Below are 20,494 nucleotides of genomic sequence, written 5' to 3'. Positions count from 1 at the left end.
CATTACCTTCTCCATTGTGCCTTAATTATGTATAAAATAACTGTAACATATACATATTCTGTATTTTGAGTTCACGCAAAGGTTTCAGTGAAACAAGCTCATCCATATTTAGGGTCATTCCATCTTAAATCAATACAGAAAAGTACAGTTTTCAACCTGACCATTCCCTGTTTTTATCAAGTTTGGTGTGTTCATTGCACAAGAGGAGAGAATGAAAAATGTCCAATTTCAGAATTATAGCACAAGTATGACAAAAGTAATGGCTGCCTGGAGTTCTAAAAATACGTGGAGTATTCAAGTAACACCGCTGACAAAGGCAGCTGCAACTTGTGTTCTAATAGAGATAGAACTGTGAATCAGATAATTCTAATTTCAAGTGATATCAATCATGGTCATATCCAAATTGTGTACTTATTTAAGATCAGTTACTTTAACCTTATCACGAAGCATGTCACCTTCAAAATTTCTGGAAAAAATGTATTTGTTTTTCATCTTATACCACACAACATAGTAAAAAGTCAAGTTGGGATGACATTTGGCTTAGGAGATATAAATTAGTATCTACGGCTGTGTGATACAATAAAGCAGTGTAAATCGAATGCAAACTGCATTAAATGACGTAAAGTAACGAAAAACATGTTAACTGTTAAAAAGATGGTGTGATAGCAACACACAGTCAGGTAGCAATAGTAATGCACCAACAGCAATCATTTGTGATACGCAAAGTGAAAATGTGGATGCTTGATGTGGTTAATGGCATAACTACAGACCACAAAATGTGTGTTAGAAGTAGAAAAAAACACACCAAAGCAAGGGCTTGTAGCCTCAGATGTTGATTTAGTTGCATTAAATGACAGTCTGGGATTCATTGGTGAGTCACTGGTGGAAATAAAAAGACAAAGAGAATACATATGTGCAGATAATGTTCGAGAAAGTGTCTGAAGTATTCCAGAAAAAAAGAGGAGGAGGATGAAACAACTATGGAATCTAAAATTATAATGCAATTGAAACAGAAATTCAAAACCAGCACCACAAGTGGGGGAGAAGATCCAAATATTGACACTTTTTCTGGAAAGTTGGAGCATTTGAAGGATTGAAAATGAATTTGGAGCCTCAAACCATTTAGGAAATGGTTTACATCTGATACTGATTGTAATGCATACAAACACTGTCTTGTTAAGGTCATTTGCAATCTTGCACAGCAAAAGCGTTCTATGCCAACATGTGAGAACTGCCCACGTACACATTCTTCCTTTCTTTAGGAGTGTTGTATGATGATAATGGACTTGATGATATAACATACAAACCATGGATTTGTACGGATAGAATAACTTTCCAGATTGATCTATTTTCTGTGGAAGTCTTCTTGGAAAACATGTTGAAAAATTGAAAAAAAAACTCCTGCTGCACTACTTTACAGTCATTCAACCGTCCAAATTTCTGAAACACCTGGAAGAGATGTTTTGTGACAATGAAAATTTTTTACGTGTGGCTCTGCAGAGAATTATGCATTTGTCCTGCAGGATGAGCTCCAGGGGTCTCACTGGAGCAATGCACAGGGCGATTTGTTGTTTATTATACACATGCAGAAAACTGATCGCATTTCATTTATGAGGTCTGTCCAAAAAATCCTGGAACCTTTTTAATTTAGTAGCAGTGGTGTGTTGGATTGGAGTGAAATGTGGTTGGCATTGTGGCACATGCGAAATTGTGCATGCCAATTGAAGAATGACTGTCTGAGAGATTACAGAAGAATGTAACATGTCAGATGGATCATGTCATGAAATACTGACACAGCATCATGCAATGCATCATTTGGATAGCAAGTTCATCCCATGGTTCATAAGTGAGGACCAGAAAGACCTTCACGTTGCAACCTGTGAGGAGCTATTGGATCACGCAAATGAGAACAAGATGTTTGTTAAGAGAATCATAACTGGTGATTCTTTGTCATGAATTTGTGCTACAGGGACAAACCGTTAATCGATGGTACTGTCGGTACATATTGTGACACCTGTGAGAAAAAATTGTGAGAAGAAAACGGCCTGAAATGTGGTGAGACAATTCATGGTTCTTGCATCGTGATAACACGCCCGCACATTCATCCCTGTTTGTGCATTTCTATTGTACAAAAAACGAAATCTGATTAACTTCATGATGTACCATTTCCATAGAACAACCCAAGTAGTTTTATTACTTCTCAGATGGCACTGTAGCCTATACAGACGCCACAAAAAATTTGCAAACATACCTTTTCATCAAAGTGATTTCAATAACTGTGCATAGTGGCTAAGGACCATATAACTGTCGCTGGTACCATCAGGAGACTTGCTCCCCATACCAGTCTGCAGTGCATTTCAAACTCTCAGATAATAACACCCAGACAGTTATTTGAGTGGTGTTTCAACAACATTGCAGTGTGTCACTTTTATGAAACTGAAATTGAGTATGATGAAGCATCTCTCCTTCAAGAGCGGTTATAGCTCAGATTTGCACAGTTGCAGGTACTTTACTCACAAGTTACAATGAGTTATTCCCACTGCCCATAACAAAATCCAAATGAATATTTTCCCCAATTCATCATACACCAGAAATGAATATTTGACACAGATACAAGACTCATACCTTGGTGATATCACTAGGTTTGCTGTATGCATGTACAAAGATCAGTGCTGTCTTGGATGTGTTTTAATGTTAATGAGGATACCAGTTAGTTTCCTACATCCTCAAGACTGTTTACTTTTATTTGTATACCCCAAGAAATCTGAATCTTTACTGTGGACAAGGAAGGCATTCGTACAAAGGTTGATGTGAGAACTGCAACAGACCAAATGTTCACCAAGAACTGCATTAACAGTGTTATATCTTGCTTCCCAGTATTGAGGCATGGTAAGTCCTGATGATACATTCGTCATTTCATTTGTTTATTTGAACCTGTTTGCCATACATTCCACATGTTTTGCTAGGATGGTTATATCATGTTTTCCATCACTAAAGCTCAGATGTTGTAATCTGTTATCTTGCACATTGCAAATGCTTGCTATTGTTGTATTTGTATTGCTACCTTACTGTGCATTGCTATTGCACCATCTTTTTAACAGTTAACATTTTTTTCAGTATTTATGTCATTTTATTGCAGTCTGCATTCAATCTGTATTGTTTTATTCTATCACATAACTGTAGATTTTAATTTATATCTCCTAAACTAAATGCCATCCCAACTTGATTTTTACTATGTTGTATAGTATAAAATGAAGAAGTAAATATATTTTTTCAGAAATTTTGAATGTGATGTATTTTGAGACATTCAGGGTGAAGGTCTAGGTCACTGACCTTTATTATGTACATTGTTTGAATATGGCTATGATGGATATCATTTGAAAGCTTGTTCCTAGCCTTTTCCAAAATTACATTCATGGTCCCATCTCTGTTAGAACAGAAGTGGCAGGCATTTTTGTTAGCAGTGTTTATTGAATTTTCCACACATTTTAAGAACTTCATGCATGTCTCTGACCTCTGCAGCCAGAATGCAGCTCTCACATTGAATGAAAGCAGCAATCTGGAATGGTGCAGGGACGGGGGAGGTGTAGCTGGTTGTTGGTTGGGTGGGGGCGAAGAGGAGAGAGAAGAACGCTGTTTGGCAGAGTGTACAGGGACAAGGTGGAGCAGGACAAGGCTGCCAAGTGCAACATCTGGCGGCTGTAGGGGTGTGAGGGGGTAGGGAGGGGAAGGGGAATGGGGTCCAAAAAAGAGGAGCAGCGAAGGGGAAAAGATTGGTGGATGTGTTGGACACATTATCCTTGTTCCTCCACAACCTCAACACCTTCTCTCCCATCTGCTTCATCTGGTCCTCCTCTAACCAGCAAGCCACCTACCTGGACATTACCTCCTCCTCTCTGATCGCTCCATCCACACGTCTGTCCTTATTAAATCCATCATCCACCAACAGTATTTGCATTTTGACAGGCGCCATCCCTTTCTCACCAAAAACTCCCTCCCATACAGCCCTGCCAAAGTAGGATGATGTGTCTGTGGTGAAAAGAATTCCGTTGCTCAATACACTGAGGGCCTTATAAAGGCCTTCATAAACAGGCACAATCCCGTAGACAAACAAATTTTCCATGCCATATCCCGGCACACCCCAAATCCACCCAACACCCCTCCTCCCACCGCCCCCAGGAACCAACAACAAAGAACATGTTGTATAACCCGGGACAACTGTGAGATCCAGGAAAAAACCTGGGAATTTTTTCATCCAGGAGAAAACCAGGAAAAACTGGGAATTTTTTAGAATTTTGAGAATTTTTCATTGTTTTAGTTTTCAGTTAAATTTTGTAATTTTAACTGGTAAGAACTAATACTCTAACAAAGGATATTACTGTATCTCACTACAGCAGAATAATACTGCAGCAACAAAACATGAACAAGAGGAAAAAAAGAACTTAAATTGCAAAGGAAATGCGCCATATACAGCTGCAAAACACAGTGCTCATACAAGCATCTGCCAACAGCAAAATGTGTCAAAGGCTTTAGGAAGTCTGTGCAGTGCTTCATAACAACAAATTGCCTCCGATGAGCATGATGTCACAACTGTTTACATTAGATTCATTTGAGTAGTTGCGAGCGAACTCATGCGCATGCGCAGTTGAGTCGCGTTTGAGTAGTACCTTCTCCCACTTCTTAGCTACAGAAGTGTGGTGTTATAGATGTATAAGCAGTAGCAGCAAGCAGTCAGATGCTACCTGGAGAAGTTTTGCTGCAAGATTCATGCACGCGCAACAGTCCCGGATCAAGGGGCGGGGGACCAAACAGGGGTATCTGTCCTGGGGGGGGGACCAAATTCATATTCTTGAAGAAAAAAAACCTTGTTACACAAAGCGCCTAGCGTCCAGTGCACATGGTCTATCAATTATTCATACGATTTTGAAATGCACCCCTGTTGGACTTTGAACATTTTTGAACACATTCTAAGTTGATTTCTGAATGAATCATAAGTTGATTTTTGAATGTGTCGCATCTAGAAATAAACTTTCCTGCAGACAAAAGGGGACAGGGCTATTTGAGCTAAGTGGAATAAAGCCAAATGGGTGAATGCTAACTGCTGTTTATGTGGTTCACTGAGTTTGCGAATGATCAGTATTGTTATAATTACTAGCAAAATCTATAGATTCAGTCTATCAGAGTGGAAGTAAATGACCAACAGGGATAACAGGTTCGAAAGATTACGTGTTATCTTCTCGATGTATCCAAGAAAATGAAATTTTGACACCAAATTTTTGGCCGGACTGCTAAACTAGTAAGGGCCAGTTGTACAGTCCCGAACTAGCATCCACTTAAGTTCTGTTCTGGGAGTAGCACTGAAAACGCGTTGTGATAAACCCTGACCGGAGAATAAATGGGGATAACTTAAGTGTTGACTGTGGCAGGATTAGTGAAGTCAACCGGAGAAAGTTTTGACACTGGCAGGAATAGTCACAGAATTAGTGATGACAAGATTGTTTGTTAGAACGAGAAAGGAGAGGAAACGAGGACATCACACAAATTATGGAAGAATATGACTGTTCCAAATTTATATAAAAATTTTATACTACTACTTTTCGATCTCATGCTTGAGAAGCTGCAGCATATGAATGAAATGTGAAACTATTTCCTAATATAAAGCTTTTTGCTTGTAGTAGGCCTAATAGGCATTTGATATTGGTACTTCGTGAATTATATTCTGTCGTGTTATAAAAATGACCATTTGTGCCAAAACAATCTTGTTTATTTGGTGTGCGTTACAATTACTGCAATATTAGGCAGGCCTATTTCGTTTTATCTAGCAAACAGTGACAAACTACATGTAATCAAATCGAGAAACCATACCAGTCTTTGGTACTATTTTTTCAGTATTAGACGATGACATTTCATTTTTTGATGTAGCAAAAAGTTTTACAAAGTTTACACCATGTAAAGCTGTAGCAATATTAGAAAGAAAAAAAAAATGGTAGGACTTAAGGATTGAATAAATCTGTACTGTCTTGCTTGTCTTGTCTTTACTGGTTTTATGTGTGCTATATTTAATTTTATGTCACACAAAACAGCAAGTTATTAGCTAATAGGTAATAAAGAGTGCAAATTTTCTGAAGAGTTCTTGCTCTCCCAATTACAAGTAATACCATCCAGTATTAATTGCAAGGGATTTTCTTTTCTTTTTTTTTTAAAAAAAAAGAAAGAAAAAAAGCAAAGAAAAGAAAAGGGCAGGAGTCAAACTAGCTGACTGGGAGCAGGAGAGACACCACAGGAAATTTTAATTTCTACTGTCCTGAATATAGTTTGATGGCATCCATTACAAAATATTACACGTTTGAATTCCACAGAGCGAAATACAGTGACATAAGATAGAAGAATACTTTGTGAAGAAGCATGGCACTGCACCTAGGCCCACTTAAGACCAAATAACATGTCTTACGTTTCCTCGAACACATATGCTTTATGTATCAGATTCTTCAGAAAGATGTGCGCTACGAAATGAACATATTTTTGAAAAGTCGATTTTTTTTAAAATTTTTGGCGTCCTACCTCAAACGCTTGAGGGAGGGATCATAGATATGGGGCTGATGCAGAGGACAGTCTTAGTTCTAGTGGGGAGGTGGGTGGTCTCCACATTACCCGTGTTTACGTTTAGTGATTTTGCTGCTTCCTCTCCGTTTATTGTTCTCTCGTCAAATGAAAACAAAACGGATTTCTGTGGTCAGGAGCTTTCAAGTGAATTAAAATACATTCATATAATTATGGAAGGCTAAAATATGTTATTAGTTTGAGATTTTATTTTATTTACATCTTTCTGATAGTCAAGCAATAATCGCCTTGTAGAACAATGAAGTTATTTTTGTCAGTTTTCTAAAGAAATTTGGCTTTTATTAATCTTTTCTGCTGAGGCATTTGAAACAAAGTGTTTAATTCCACACTATTGGCCTGTTTTAACTGTTCACTGTACGTTTTTGTCTTCTAACATGTATAGCACTATGCCATAATAAAGAACTAAACACGAGACAATACACTACTGGTACTCCAAGAAAATTTATTCCCGTATCTAGACATACAAATGTGCACTTTAAGCCAAAATATGCTTTTTAGTATGGTTCACGAAATTCCGATGCTCTTTTAGTATCATCTAATGTTTTGTTTCTTTTATGAGATAATGTAAGATCTTTTAATGTTTTAACGTACCAACATATGGGGTTCCTGTGTCATCATAGCTACGCAATCGCGGTGACGCCAGTTATGTGGCGCTCTCCGGCAACTGCTGAAATGAACATATTTCTAACAGGTCGCAGGAAAATATTGCGAATGGTTATTTGAGAAAAGCTTTACTTAAAGTAAATTACCTTTCCTGCAAGGCGGACAATGTGCAGGAATGTACGATGAAGTTTTCAAATCATAGAGTATTTGACTCTCATTTAAAAATCAACTCTTTGAGGATGACCATTTACAAGAATTTCAAACTCAAAAGGTCAGACATTTATGTCGTCATTAAAAATTTAACTGGCATGTTTCTGTGATGTGTCTTGAAGTGCAAAAAAATAAAAAAATAAATAAATAAAAAAATCAACATGTGTGAAAGCTTAGCTTCTCTTGCAGCTTATTAATTTTTGAAACCAATGTTATGTGTGAAAGCTTTTCTGTTCCTGTAACAACACTATGTATATTAATTTAAACCATTAACTTTTCCTATTTGTGTACTTAACAGTGATGTTGCTATTGGCTGACTACATCTTGTGTCCTATGCTCTGAATATCTTCTGTCATCAGCTGGTGAGATCACGTGACATGAGCTATGACTGGCTTACAAAAGCACATCACAATCTCGATTTCAATTCTTTGGAAAGTAACATGCGGTGTTCGGTGGAATTTGAATATATACTTTCGTAATATGAAAATATGCAGTGTACCTGTTGCTGTCCTTCAAAGATCTTTCCAAACGTGTTTTTTTCCCGAGTTTCATTTTCTAAAGTTCCAGGAAATTCTACGCCGGTGTATAAAACCATAACCATTCAAAGGATTGATGTGTTTTACAGTTCTGAGGAAAATTATACTGTCACTTAACAGGGAAAAAGTGTATTTTCACCCAGGAGAAAGTGTATTTTTAACCGGTAAATCTGGGATTTTTTTTTTTTTCCTTGTCTGTGTATACACCCTGAAAGGAGTGCCCCCTTTGTCACCCAATACCACCCCAAACTGGAACATCTGAACCACATCTTACATAAGGGCACTGATTGTCTGTCATCATGCGCTGATTTGAGGGACTTCCTTCCCAACTCCACAACATCCAAGTCCATCCCTGTGCCACTCTCAATCCCAATCCCTTGCCACAGGGATCATAAATATGTGGAAGACCCAGTTGCAAGACCTGCCTGATCCAACCGCCCAGCACTTCTTATTCGAGTCCTGCCATGGGCTTATTCTACACCATCAGAGGCTGGGCGACCTGTAAAAGCAGTCATGTCATATACCAGCTCTGCTGCAATCATTACACAGCTTTTTGTGTTTGTGTGACTACCAACTTAATTTCCACCAGGAAGAATGGCCAGTGACAAACTGTGGCTACCAGCAAAGTGGGCCACCCTGTGGCACAACATGCACCTGAACATAACATGCTTGATTTCAATTGCTGCTTCACAACCTGTGCCATCTGTATCCTCCCCTTCACCACTAGCTTTTATGGACTTCACAGATGGGAGTTATCCTTACAACACGTTCTCCACTCCCAAAATTAACCGTTTTTCAACTTACAGTAACCTACTATCTCCACATCCTCCACCCAACAGTTTCCACCCCCTCAGTCCTATCACCTCCTCCCAGTTCACATCCCCTCACCCTCATTGTGTGCTGCTACCCGCCAATGCACCGACTGGTCTTATCCCCCTTCTCTGCTCCTCTGGTTTTATGCTCTCCATACCTGACCCCCCACAGTCTCCCAACACTGTGCTTGCTAGCCTTGTCCTGCTGCCATCTACCGTAGTCCCTACACACTTCACCAGACAGCATTATTCTCTCCCCCATCTGTACTCTGCTGTCCCTATCCCTTCCCCACCCCACTCCGGATTGCTGCTTTTGTTCAATGCGAGAGTTGCATTCTGGCCACTGTGTGTGTGTGTGTGTGTGTGTGTGTGTGTGTGTGTGTGTGTGTATGAGTTATGCCTGCTTGTGTGAATGTGTGTGTATTTTCATTTCTGATGAAGGCTTTGGTCCCAAGTTCAATGTGTGACAGTCTTTTCATTATGTGTTCCTGCAACTTGACATGAAATATTTATGTTGTTAGCCTGTTCTCATTCATTTGGTAGAGGTACCCAATGAAGATTTATCTTTGCTTTGCCGTTACTTCTGATATTTTCATAGCTCTCCTTGTTACATTTTCCAACCATTTATAGTTTGTGTGGAAGCCACTATTTTTCTAGTAATCCAGCTTTCAAGTATTTCTATTCTGTCCAGCTTATAGTTCATCCTTAGCATTTACAGGCACTTAAATATGCTGGTCTTACTGCTGTGGTATAGTGTTTTAGTTTTGTTTTTCTGGATATGCATGTTTTGTGCAAGATATTTTTTGTCAAGTAATATAGTATACTCTTCCCATTTTGTTAGCTCTTACCTATTGCAAATTTTTCTAGTCCATCCTGCTGTATGTTTTGTCCAAGATATTACGAATGATGATGGAAATAGGATCACACTTGAGGAAGTGGAGAAAATGGTTAATAGATTGCAGTGCAATAAAGTGGCTGGGTTGGATGAAATTAAGTCGGAACTCATCAAATACAGTGGAATGTCAGGTCTTAAATGGCTACACAGGATAATTAAAATGGCGTGGGAGTTGGGACAGGTTCCATCAGACTGGACGAAAGCAGTAATCACACCAATCTTTAAACATGGAAACAGAAAAGATTGTAACAACTACAGAGGTATCTCTTTAATCAGCGTTGTGGGTAAAATCTTCTCAGGTATTGTTGAAAGGAAAGTGCAAGTGTTAGTTGAGGACAAATTGGATGAAAATCAGTGTGGGTTTAGGTCTCTTAGAGGTTGTCAGGACCAGATCTTTAGCTTACGGCAAATAATGGAGAAGTGTTAAGAGTGGAACAGGGAATTGTATCTATGCTTCATAGATCTAGAAAAGGCATGTGACCGGGTTCCTAGGAGGAAGTTATTGTCTGTTCTACGAGATTATGGAATAGTAGGCAAACTTGCAAGCAATTAAAGGTCTTTACATAGATAGTCAGGCAGCAGTTAGAGTTGACGGTAAATTGAGTTCATGGTTCAGAGTAGTTTCAGGGGTAAGACAAGGCTGCAACCTGTCTCCACTGTTGTTCATATTATTTATGGATCATATGTTGAAAGCAATAGACTGGCTGGGTGGGATTCAGATATGTGAACACAAAATAAGCAGTCTCGCATATGCGGATGACTTAATTGTGATGGCAGATTTGATTGAAAGTGTGCAAAGTAATATTTCAGCGCTAGACCAGAAATTTAAGGACTATGGTATGAAGATTGGCATCTCCAAAACGAAAGTAATGTCAGTGGGAAAGAGATATAAACGGATCGAGTGCCAAATAGGAGGAACAAAGTTAGAACAGGTGGACAGTTTCAAGTACTTAGGATGCATATTCTCACAGGATGGCAACATAGTGAAAGAACTGGAAGAGAGGTGTAGCAAAGCTAATGCAGTGAGCGCTCGGCTACGATCTACTCTCTTCTGCAAGAAGGAAGTCAGTACCAAGACTAAGTTATCTGTGCACCGTTCAGTCTTTCGACCAACTTCGTTGTATGGTAGCGAAAGCTGGGTGGATTCAGGTTACCTTATGAATAAGGTTGAGGTTACGGATATGAAAGTAGCTAGGATGATTGCAGGTACTAGTAGATGGGAACAATGGCAGGAGGGTGTGCACAATGAGGAAATCAAAGAAAAACTGGGAATGAACTCTATAGATGTAGCAGTCAGGGCGAACAGGCTTAGATGGTGGGGTCATGTTACACGCATGGGAGAAGAAAGGTTACCCAAGAGACTCATGGGTGCAGCAGTAGAGGGTAGGAGGAGTCGGGGTAGACCAAGGAGAAGGTACCTGGATTCGGTTAAGAATGATTTTGAAGTAATAGGCTTAACGTCAGAAGAGGCACCAATGTTAGCACTGAATAGGGGATCATGGAGGAATTTTACAAGGGGGACTATGCTCCAGACTGAACGCTGAAAGGCATAGTCAGTCTTAAATGATGATGATGATGATTTAAATTTACTAAATCATTCTATTTTATAAGTTTGTGTTTGTGTATTTTGGTGGATTTTTTGTATGAGTTTTGCTTTTCCAGTTGAATGTGTGACTTGTGAGACTAGTTCTACACTGTGTTCTTTGCAGAAGATGGATTTATTGATTTTTTTCCATTTTATTTGTTTATTTTTAAACATGTTCTGCTGGCAAGATATTACTGTTTAAAAGACATGTTTTATTTAATCTGTCATAGAAAGTAATGTGTAGAATAGCAACAACCTTAATTCTTATGTTTCATGTAGGCATGTGTCTCCTGCACCTAAATGAAAGGGTTAAAGCAAAAGAATGCATTTCGAAGGCCATTGATTTGAGCCGCCAAGAATGTTCCTACGTAGCACTTGCAAAAATATACCTGCTTGAGAACGATATTGGTGCTGCAGTTAATGTATATAATGCAGCATGCAGGTAAGCATTTCTTGTTGTTTATAACTAAGTATGATACAGGGAGAATGGTAAACATGTAAAATTTGGTGGGTATAAATTACTAATGAACATCTGTATCTTAAAAAATCTTGTAAATAGTAAGCATGTAGCCATATCTGCAAATGAATGTGTAATGTGAGTGTAAACTGACTTGTTCTACAGCATTACAATTCACCTTACAAATAGTCCATCGAACATGAAACAAACAAACTAACTAACTTATGAGGTGGTGGTTTGTACTAATTAATACACTCACCACAGCATTCCTCGGACAGCTGACAAGTCCTACAGTTCCAGAAATGCTCTGCCAAGCCTCTAGGCCATCACAATCTGTCCTCGGTCAAACTCAGATAGATTGCGTGCTTTCCCCTTTCTACACACAGACAGCATGCTCACTGATACTACGTGCACTGTGCATGTGTGTGACTAGCATTCATTCCTCGCCAGATGGTGCTGCTATCACCTGGGTGGGTTTATGTCGCTAGTAGGTTGGTGGTCGTAATGTTCTGGCTGATCAGTATAAGTAGATGGTGCTATAACTGAGTAATCAATTCAATCCCCCAAATTCCTCAACATGCAAACTAAACTTGCATCCCCAAAAAGAACCACAATCCACCACCTAAAAACTGATCCTGACCTTATAATCCTACCTGATGACAAAGGCTCCACCACTGGTGATTCGACCACAAAGATTTCCTGGCAGAAGGACTTCATCACCTGTCAGATTCATCCACCTACAATCCCTGCCACAGTGATCCCATCCCAGAAATCCAGCAGGATCTCCAGTCTCTCCTCAAATCCTTAGGCCCATCCCAGAACCTCTCCCCAGAGTCCATCTCTCTCCTCACCCCTGCTATTCCCTGCTTACCTCCTACATGCTTCCTAAAGTCTATAAACCCAGCCGTCCGGGACATCCCATTATGGCCAGTCACTGTGCCCCCACTGAGAGAATCTCTGCTCTTGTAGACAACACCTTCGGCCTATTATCCACAACCTATCTTACTATATAAAAGATATCAACCATTCCCTCCTCCAACTCTCCACAGTTTCTGTTCCTTTACCACACGGTGCCCTCATCATGACTATTGTGAGGCCTCCATTTACACTAACACTCCTAATGCCAATGGCCTTACAACTATTGAACTCTACTTTTCCAAACGCCTGATGAATTCCAAACTCACCACTCACCAGCTCCTTTGTAGTCACCATGACCAACTATATTCTCACCCACAATTACCTCTCCTTTGAAGACACTACCTACAAACAAATCTGGGGTATGACCATGGGCTCCCATATGGCACCATCTTGCGCCAACCTATTCATGGCCATCTAGAGGAATCTTTCCTAAACACCCAGCATCTGGATGAGGGTAAGGATGCCCTATCTACATTCCTCCAGAACCTCAACCTCTTCTTCCCCATTCATTTCACCTGGTCCTACTCAACCCACGAAGTCACCTTCCTCAATGTTTATCCCCATCTCAAAGATGGCTATATCGGTATCTCTGTCCATATCAAACCTACCAACTACCAGCAGTCTGTCCACTTTGACAGCTGCCTCCCACTCCATACAGCCTACACACCCATGGCCATCCCATCTGTAGCAACGAGCGGTCCCTCTCTAAATAAATCAAGGGTCTCACTGAGGCCTTTACAGATTGTAATTATCCTCCCAACCTTCTACAATCTTCCGTGCATTAGCTTTCCAGTTAGCCAACACCTCCCAAAGTCCCACCATTTGGCTACAGAGGAGCATTCCCCTTGTGACTCGGTACCACCCAGGTCTGGAGCAACTGAATTACATTCCCCACCAGGGTTTTGACTATTTCTTGTTGTGCCCTGAAATGAGAAATGTCTTACCCACTATCCTTCCCACCCCTGCCACAGTGGTATTCCACCGCTTGCTGAACCTACACAATGTCCTCGTCCATCCCTACACAACCCCTGCTCCCAACCCCTTGCCTCATGGCTCATATCCCTGTAATAGACCTAGATGCAAGACCTGTTCCATACATCCTCCCACCACCACCTATTCCAGTCGGGTCACAAACATTACCTATCCCATCAAAGTATGGGCTACCTGTGAAACCAGTCATGTGATCTACAAGCTAAGCTGCAACCACCGTGCTGCACCCTATGTGGGCATGACAACCAACAAGCTGTCTGTCTGCGTGAATGGCCACTGACAAGCTGTGACCAAGAAACAACTGTACCACCCTGTTGCTGAGCACACTGCCCAACATGACCTTCATTTCAGTGACTTCTTCACAGCCTGTGCCATCTGAATCCTTCCCACCAGGACCAATTTTCTGAATTGCGCACATGAGAACTCTCCCTGCAGTATATCCTGTGTTCCTGTAACCCTCCTGGCCTCAGTCTTCGTTAGCCATTGTTCTTACCCATCTAGCCCCCTTCCCTGTTCCCTCTCCAGTGCTACACAGCTCTCTATTCCATCAATGCACCCAGTCTTTTTACTACTTCTCTTCTTTTCCACTACGCCCCCCCCCCCCCTCCCCCACTCACCATCTAACTTCCCAATTGCATTTAGCTGCCCTAGTCTCCACCTCATCCCTGCACGCTCCCAGCAGCACTGTGCTGTCCCCCACCTCTACCCAGCCATCTCTCCCCCTCTCCTTCCCAGCCTTCCTTGCTCCTACACAGTTGCCTCTCCCATAATGCACTGCTGCTTGCTGTCTGGCTCTATGGCTGCAGCTGCCTGAGACTGTGGTCATATGTGTGTAAGTTGTGTTTGCATAAGTGTGTGTGTTTTTTGTCTATTTTTGACAAAGGCCTTGTTGCCTGAAAACTAACATTCTGACAGTCTTTTTGTTGTGCATTTCTGCGATTCTGCATCTCCGCTATATGGTGAGTAACAACTATCCTTTTCATAATATTATTACAGTAATCAAACACATTTACTTATCTTTTGAGAGGCAGTCATGTGGAACACAACATGCATTTCCAGTCTCTGAATAAAGTCTTTTGTCAGCTCAGTACTAAACTATCTTTCTAGCTGCTCTGGTTCTTGTGGACCTAACTAGCTATGACATCGACAGCCTCTGTCCAGTGAAGCCGAGCTGTCGAACTGAGGAGACGATCTGCACTGACGAACTCACCTCTGAGCACTGCTGTTGACGTCCTTTATGTGAGTGCTGGAGAGGGCATTGTGTAGTGTAGTCTTCCCAGAGAGGGGAAGCGTGGCACCAGATTTGCATATACTGCCATGCTGGCACCACCACTCGGTGTCCACAGATATTATTGTTTATGCTGGCAAGCATCTGACAGCCAGTGCACGAGTGGTGTCATTTGATGACATGACAAAAACTGTAAAGGGGTGAAGTCCAGGGACCTTGGTCTTCAAGAGAAGTGACCATTACTGACAATTAATCTTCCGGGGAATGTTAGGTTTACATGATCTGTCACCTTACAACTAGAACATACAGAGACCTATATGCTGGAAGAACATACCCATCCTCCCAGTTGAACGAACTCCTTCCAATAAGTATATTATTCTAGAATACCAGGTACACCAAGATCGCTTGTAACAACCAATCTTGTCATCTCTGATATTTCAGAATAATGAAACACGTCAGATCACCCCCCAGCAGTTGACACAATGTCATCTTCCAATAATGATGGAAGCTCATTTTCAAGTAAGTCTGGGTAACAGGACCCTGTAAGGTGATGAGATAACACATCAAGTCCAATCTACAGGTTGCTTATCATCACACATAACACATTTACAGAGAAGTGTTCGCAGAAAATGTGTACCCATAAGCATTTGAGTTTTTTTCGGACCACAGATTTGAGTTAGAGTGTAATTGATACCATCATGGATGAAAGAGCAAACAGTATTAATTGGGCTATTCAACCATTTGCAACTAGCCAGTGACAAAATTCCAATTGTATACCTTCTCACTGTCAAAGGTACTGAATACACTGAAAATGATATGGGTGGACACCCCACATACATAATGTCCACTATATTCTTTTATATGTGTAGAAATTCTGCACATGCTTGTTGAAGGACTATGTTCTACCAACTAAATAATGTCTTATGCGTTATCAATGATTAGTTCATTTGAACTCTCAGATAAAACATGATGCAAGGTTGTGCATCAATCTGTCACAGTTTAGTGAAAATACAAGTAAACACTCTTGAATCTGATCAATCTAGATATAGTAGGGGTCAGTGAAGTGAAGTGGAAGGAAGACAAGGATTTCTGGTCAGATGAGTATCGGGTAATATCAACAGCAGCAGAAAATGGTATAACAGGTGTAGGATTCGTTATGAATAGGAAGGTAGGGCAGAGAGTTTGTTACTGTGAACAGTTCAGTGACCGGATTGTTCTAATCAGAATCGACAGCAGACCAACACCGACAACGATAGTTCAGGTATACATGCCGACGTCGCAAGCTGAAGATGAACAGATAGAGAAAGTGTATGAGGATATTGAAAGGGTAATGCAGTATGTAAAGGGGGACGAAAGTCTAAAAGTCATGGGCGACTGGAATGCAGTTGTAGGGGAAGGAGTAGAAGAAAAGGTTACAGGAGAATATGGGCTTGGGACTAGGAATGAAAGAGGAGAAAGACTAATTGAGTTCTGTAACAAGTTTCAGCTAGTAATAGCGAATATCCTGTTCAAGAATCACAAGAGGAGGAGGTATACTTGGAAAAGGCCGGGAGATACGGGAAGATTTCAGTTAGATTACATCATGGTCAGACAGAGATTCCGAAATCAGATACTGGATTGTAAGGCGTACCCAGGAGCAGATATAGACTCAGATCACAATATAGTAGTGACGAAGAGTAGGCTTAAGTTCAAGACATTAGTCAGGAAGAATCAATACACAAAGAAGTGGGATACAGAAGTACTAAGAAATGATGAGATACGTTTGAAGTTCTCTAATGCTATAGATACAGCAATAAGGAATAGCGCAGTAGGCAGTACAGTTGAAGAGGAATGGACATCTCTAAAAAGGGCCATCGCAGAAGTTGGGAAGGAAAACATAGGTACAAAGAAGGTAGCTGCGAAGAAACCATGGGTAACAGAAGAAATACTTCAGTTGATTGATGAAAGGAGGAAGTACAAACATGTTCCGGGAAAATCAGGAATACAGAAATACAAGTCGCTGAGGAATGAAATAAATAGGAAGTGCAGGGAAGCTAAGACGAAATGGCTGCAGGAAAAATGTGAAGACATCGAAAAAGATATGATTGTCGGAAGGACAGACTCAGCATACAGGAAAGTCAAAACAACCTTTGGTGACATTAAAAGCAATGGTGGTAACATTAAGAGTGCAACGGGAATTCCACTGTTAAATGCAGAGGAGAGAACAGAAAGGTGGAAAGAATACATTGAAAGCCTCTATGAGGGTGAAGATTTGTCTGATATGATAGAAGAAGAAACAGGAGTCGATTTAGAAGAGATAGGGGATGCAGTATTAGAATCGGAATTTAAAAGAGCTTTGGAGGACTTACGGTCAAATAAGGCAGAAGGGATAGATAACATTCCATCAGAATTTCTAAAATCATTGGGGGAAGTGGCAACAAAATGACTATTCACGTTGGTGTGTAGAATATATGAGTCTGGCGACATACCATCAGACTTTCGGAAAAGCATCATCCACACAATTCCGAAGACGGCAAGAGCTGACAAGTGCGAGAATTATCGCACAATCAGCTTAACAGCTCTTGCATCTAAGCTGCTTACAAGAATAATATATAGAAGAATGGAAAAGAAAATTGAGAATGTGCTAGGTGACGATCAGTTTGGCTTTAGGAAAAGGAAAGTGACAAGAGAGGCAATTCTGACGTTACGGCTAATAATGGAAGCAAGGCTAAAGAAAAATCAAGACACTTTCATACGATTTTTCGACCTGGAAAAAGCGTTCGACAATATAAAATGGTGCAAGCTGTTCGAGATTCTGAAAAAAAGTAGGGGTAAGCTATAGGGAGAGACGGGTCATATACAATATGTTCAACAACCAAGAGGGAATAATAAGAGTGGACGATCGAGAACGAAGTGCTCATATTAAGAAGGGTGTAAGACAAGGCTGTAGCCTTTCGCCCCTACTCTTCAATCTGTACATCGAGGAAGCAATGATGGAAATAAAAGAAAGGTTCAGGAATGGAATTAAAATACAAGGTGAAAGGATATCAATGATACGATTCACTGATGACATTGCTATCCTGAGTGAAAGTGAAGAAGAATTAAATGATATGCTGAACGGAATGAACAGCCTAATGAGTACACAATATGGTTTGAGAGTAAATCGGAGGAAGACAAAGGTAATGAGAAGTAGTAGAAATGAGAACAGCGAGAAACTTAACATCAGGATTGATGGTCACGAAGTCAGTGAAGTTAAGGAATTCTGCTACCTAGGCAGTAAAATAACCAATGACGGACGGAGCAAGGAGGACATCAAAAGCAGACTCGCTATGGCAAAAAAGGCATTTCTGGCCAAGAGAAGTCTACTAATATCAAATACCGGCCTTAATTTGAGGAAGAAATTTCTGAGGATGTATGTCTGGAGTACAATATCGTATGGTAGTGAAACATGGACTGTGGGAAAATCGGAACAGAAGAGAATAGAAGCATTTGAGATGTGGTGCTATAGACGAATGTTGAAAATTAGGTGGACTGATAAGGTAAGGAATGAGGAGGTTCTATGCAGAATCGGAGAGGAAAGGAATATGTGAAAAACACTGATAAGGAGAAGGGACAGGATGATAGGATATCTGCTAAGACATGAGGGAATTACTTCCATGGTTTTAGAGGGAGCTGTAGAGGAAGACAGAGATTGGAATACGTCAAGCAAATAATTGAGGACGTAGGTTGCAAGTGCTACTCTGAGATGAAGAGGTTAGCACAGGAAAGGAATTCGTGGTGGGCCGCATCAAACCAGTCAGTAGACTGATGACCAAAAAAAAAAAAAAAAAATACAATGGGAAAGTCTACATAGTCACATCAAACGTCAGAGGAGTTTCGTCCACCTTCGCTGTTTGGCTTAGTTCCATAACTGGTTTTCTTTCGATGTTGAATGATAAAGAGATGGAAAGATAATATTTTCTCTTCATACTCTTGTGGCATTTTTTGAGATATTTGGGTTTTTGTTCACATGCTAAGTCCATGACACTTCATAAACCTGTAACACCAACCAACTCCACCATTACAGTCTGTTAAGTTCCATTATGGTGCTAGCTTATAAACATGTATTTAAATCATTTCTGTATTAATTCCAATGCCATATAGACAGAGTCCTTGAATCCATGTCAATATTGTGGGGCGGCGGGTGGAATTAATTGTAGTGGCTTAAAATGTTTGTTTTGTGGAATGTAGAAACACTGCATTTCCCGGCCGATGCACCATATGTGGGGCGGCGGGTGGGAAAATATGTTGCTGTTATATGATTATGTTTGAATGTAGAAACACTTCATTTCCCGGCCGATTAACCATATGTGCGGTGGCGGGTGGAATTATTGTTGTTAAATGTTCCTATTATTTATGCTGTCTTTCGCCGTTCTCAACACTGGCTCTCTAACTACAATATTGGCAACCAGAAAGTGATTAGCAAAACGTGAAGCCTGTAATTAGAATTCCTAGTGCCCACTTCATCTGAGAATACACTTATAGTTACAGCTTATAGCTCTGAGGAATTAGGAGATTGTCCGGGATTTATAATCAAAAACGGTCGTGAAAAAAAAAAAGTTCTGTATTCTGAAAGTCACAGATGAAAACAAAAGAATCCACACAATCTAACTAACAGAGCAGTTCAGAGTCTAATGCGCTGATGCCACTATAATTGTCCAAATTAAATGTTTAAATGAATGCTCACCAAAATTTGATGATTAGGTTCATCAAACACCACGCTAAATAATGGTAGAAGGTTTGTCCCGCGGCTGCACGTGAAAATACGACATACGCAAACTGAAAATCGATAATTAAAGTCATCCCAGAATTAACACTTCACTCAAAATTGATTTCATGGTTACACGTACCCGAGTAACTTAATACGGCATCCGAGGCTGTTTCTAGCAATGATACCGACGCGACGCGATTCCCGACACAGATGGCGTGCTATTCAGCGTCTGGAGAGAACTGGGGCCTTCTTTCCTCACGCAGCGTTCTTATATATAAAGCCGCGGTGCGGACGGCTAAGGGAACGCCTGATCAAATCGGCTCCCCCCCTGCGGGTTCGGGGGTAAGAATAGGCCCGCGGTATTCCTGCCTGTCGTAAGAGGCGACTAAAAGGAGTCTCAAACTTTTCGGCCTTCTGTGATGGTCCCCTCTCAGGTTTGACCTCCATCTTTCTAAATTATTCCGAAGAGCGAGCCAATTGGGGAAGGGTGCCTTACATGGTGCACTGTATCCGTCGTGCATTGAGACCTTTAGCCGGCTTTTTCGTTGTTGCAACGGTGTCCCGCTCGTTGGCGAGGATACGTCCCTGGGTGCGATTACCACGCTGCACTCTGCAGTGTTGCTTTTAACTGCGACGACGACCTTGGACATTTTTGCACCTAAGATCCAGCACGGTAGCCAGTCCATTGTGGTGGGGCCGCCATGTACCCTATTGGTTGTAGCCCCCTGACAACACAGGGATCGCTCTACTGATGCCTGCGCCGTTAACTCCCCACGTATGCCAAGGAGTAGATGCCTATCCCCCTGGGGTATCGGGACACCCGGCAACGGCCATCCTGCCAGGTGGCCTTTGCTGTGGCTGGGTGGCGCCCGTGGGGAGAGCCCTTGGTCGGAGTAGGTGGCATCAGGGC

At 41.0% G+C, this 20,494-nt stretch overlaps 1 protein-coding gene across 1 annotated transcript in view; it reads left to right on the top strand.

The window, feature by feature from the left end:
* Positions 1-20,494, top strand: part of LOC126262458 (Bardet-Biedl syndrome 4 protein-like) — a 135,837-nt gene that overhangs the window by 17,124 nt on the left and 98,219 nt on the right. Inside the window, exon 5 of the mRNA XM_049959114.1 lies at positions 11,542-11,704. Coding sequence (XP_049815071.1) covers positions 11,542-11,704 — 163 coding nt within the window. The remainder of the gene's footprint in view (positions 1-11,541; positions 11,705-20,494) is intronic.

The sequence above is a fragment of the Schistocerca nitens genome, chromosome 6, assembly GCF_023898315.1.
Source record: "Schistocerca nitens isolate TAMUIC-IGC-003100 chromosome 6, iqSchNite1.1, whole genome shotgun sequence".
Lineage (NCBI taxonomy): Eukaryota > Metazoa > Arthropoda > Insecta > Orthoptera > Acrididae > Schistocerca > Schistocerca nitens.
The sequence above is the reverse complement of the archived record's forward strand: the minus strand, read 5'-3'. Positions and strand labels throughout refer to the sequence as shown.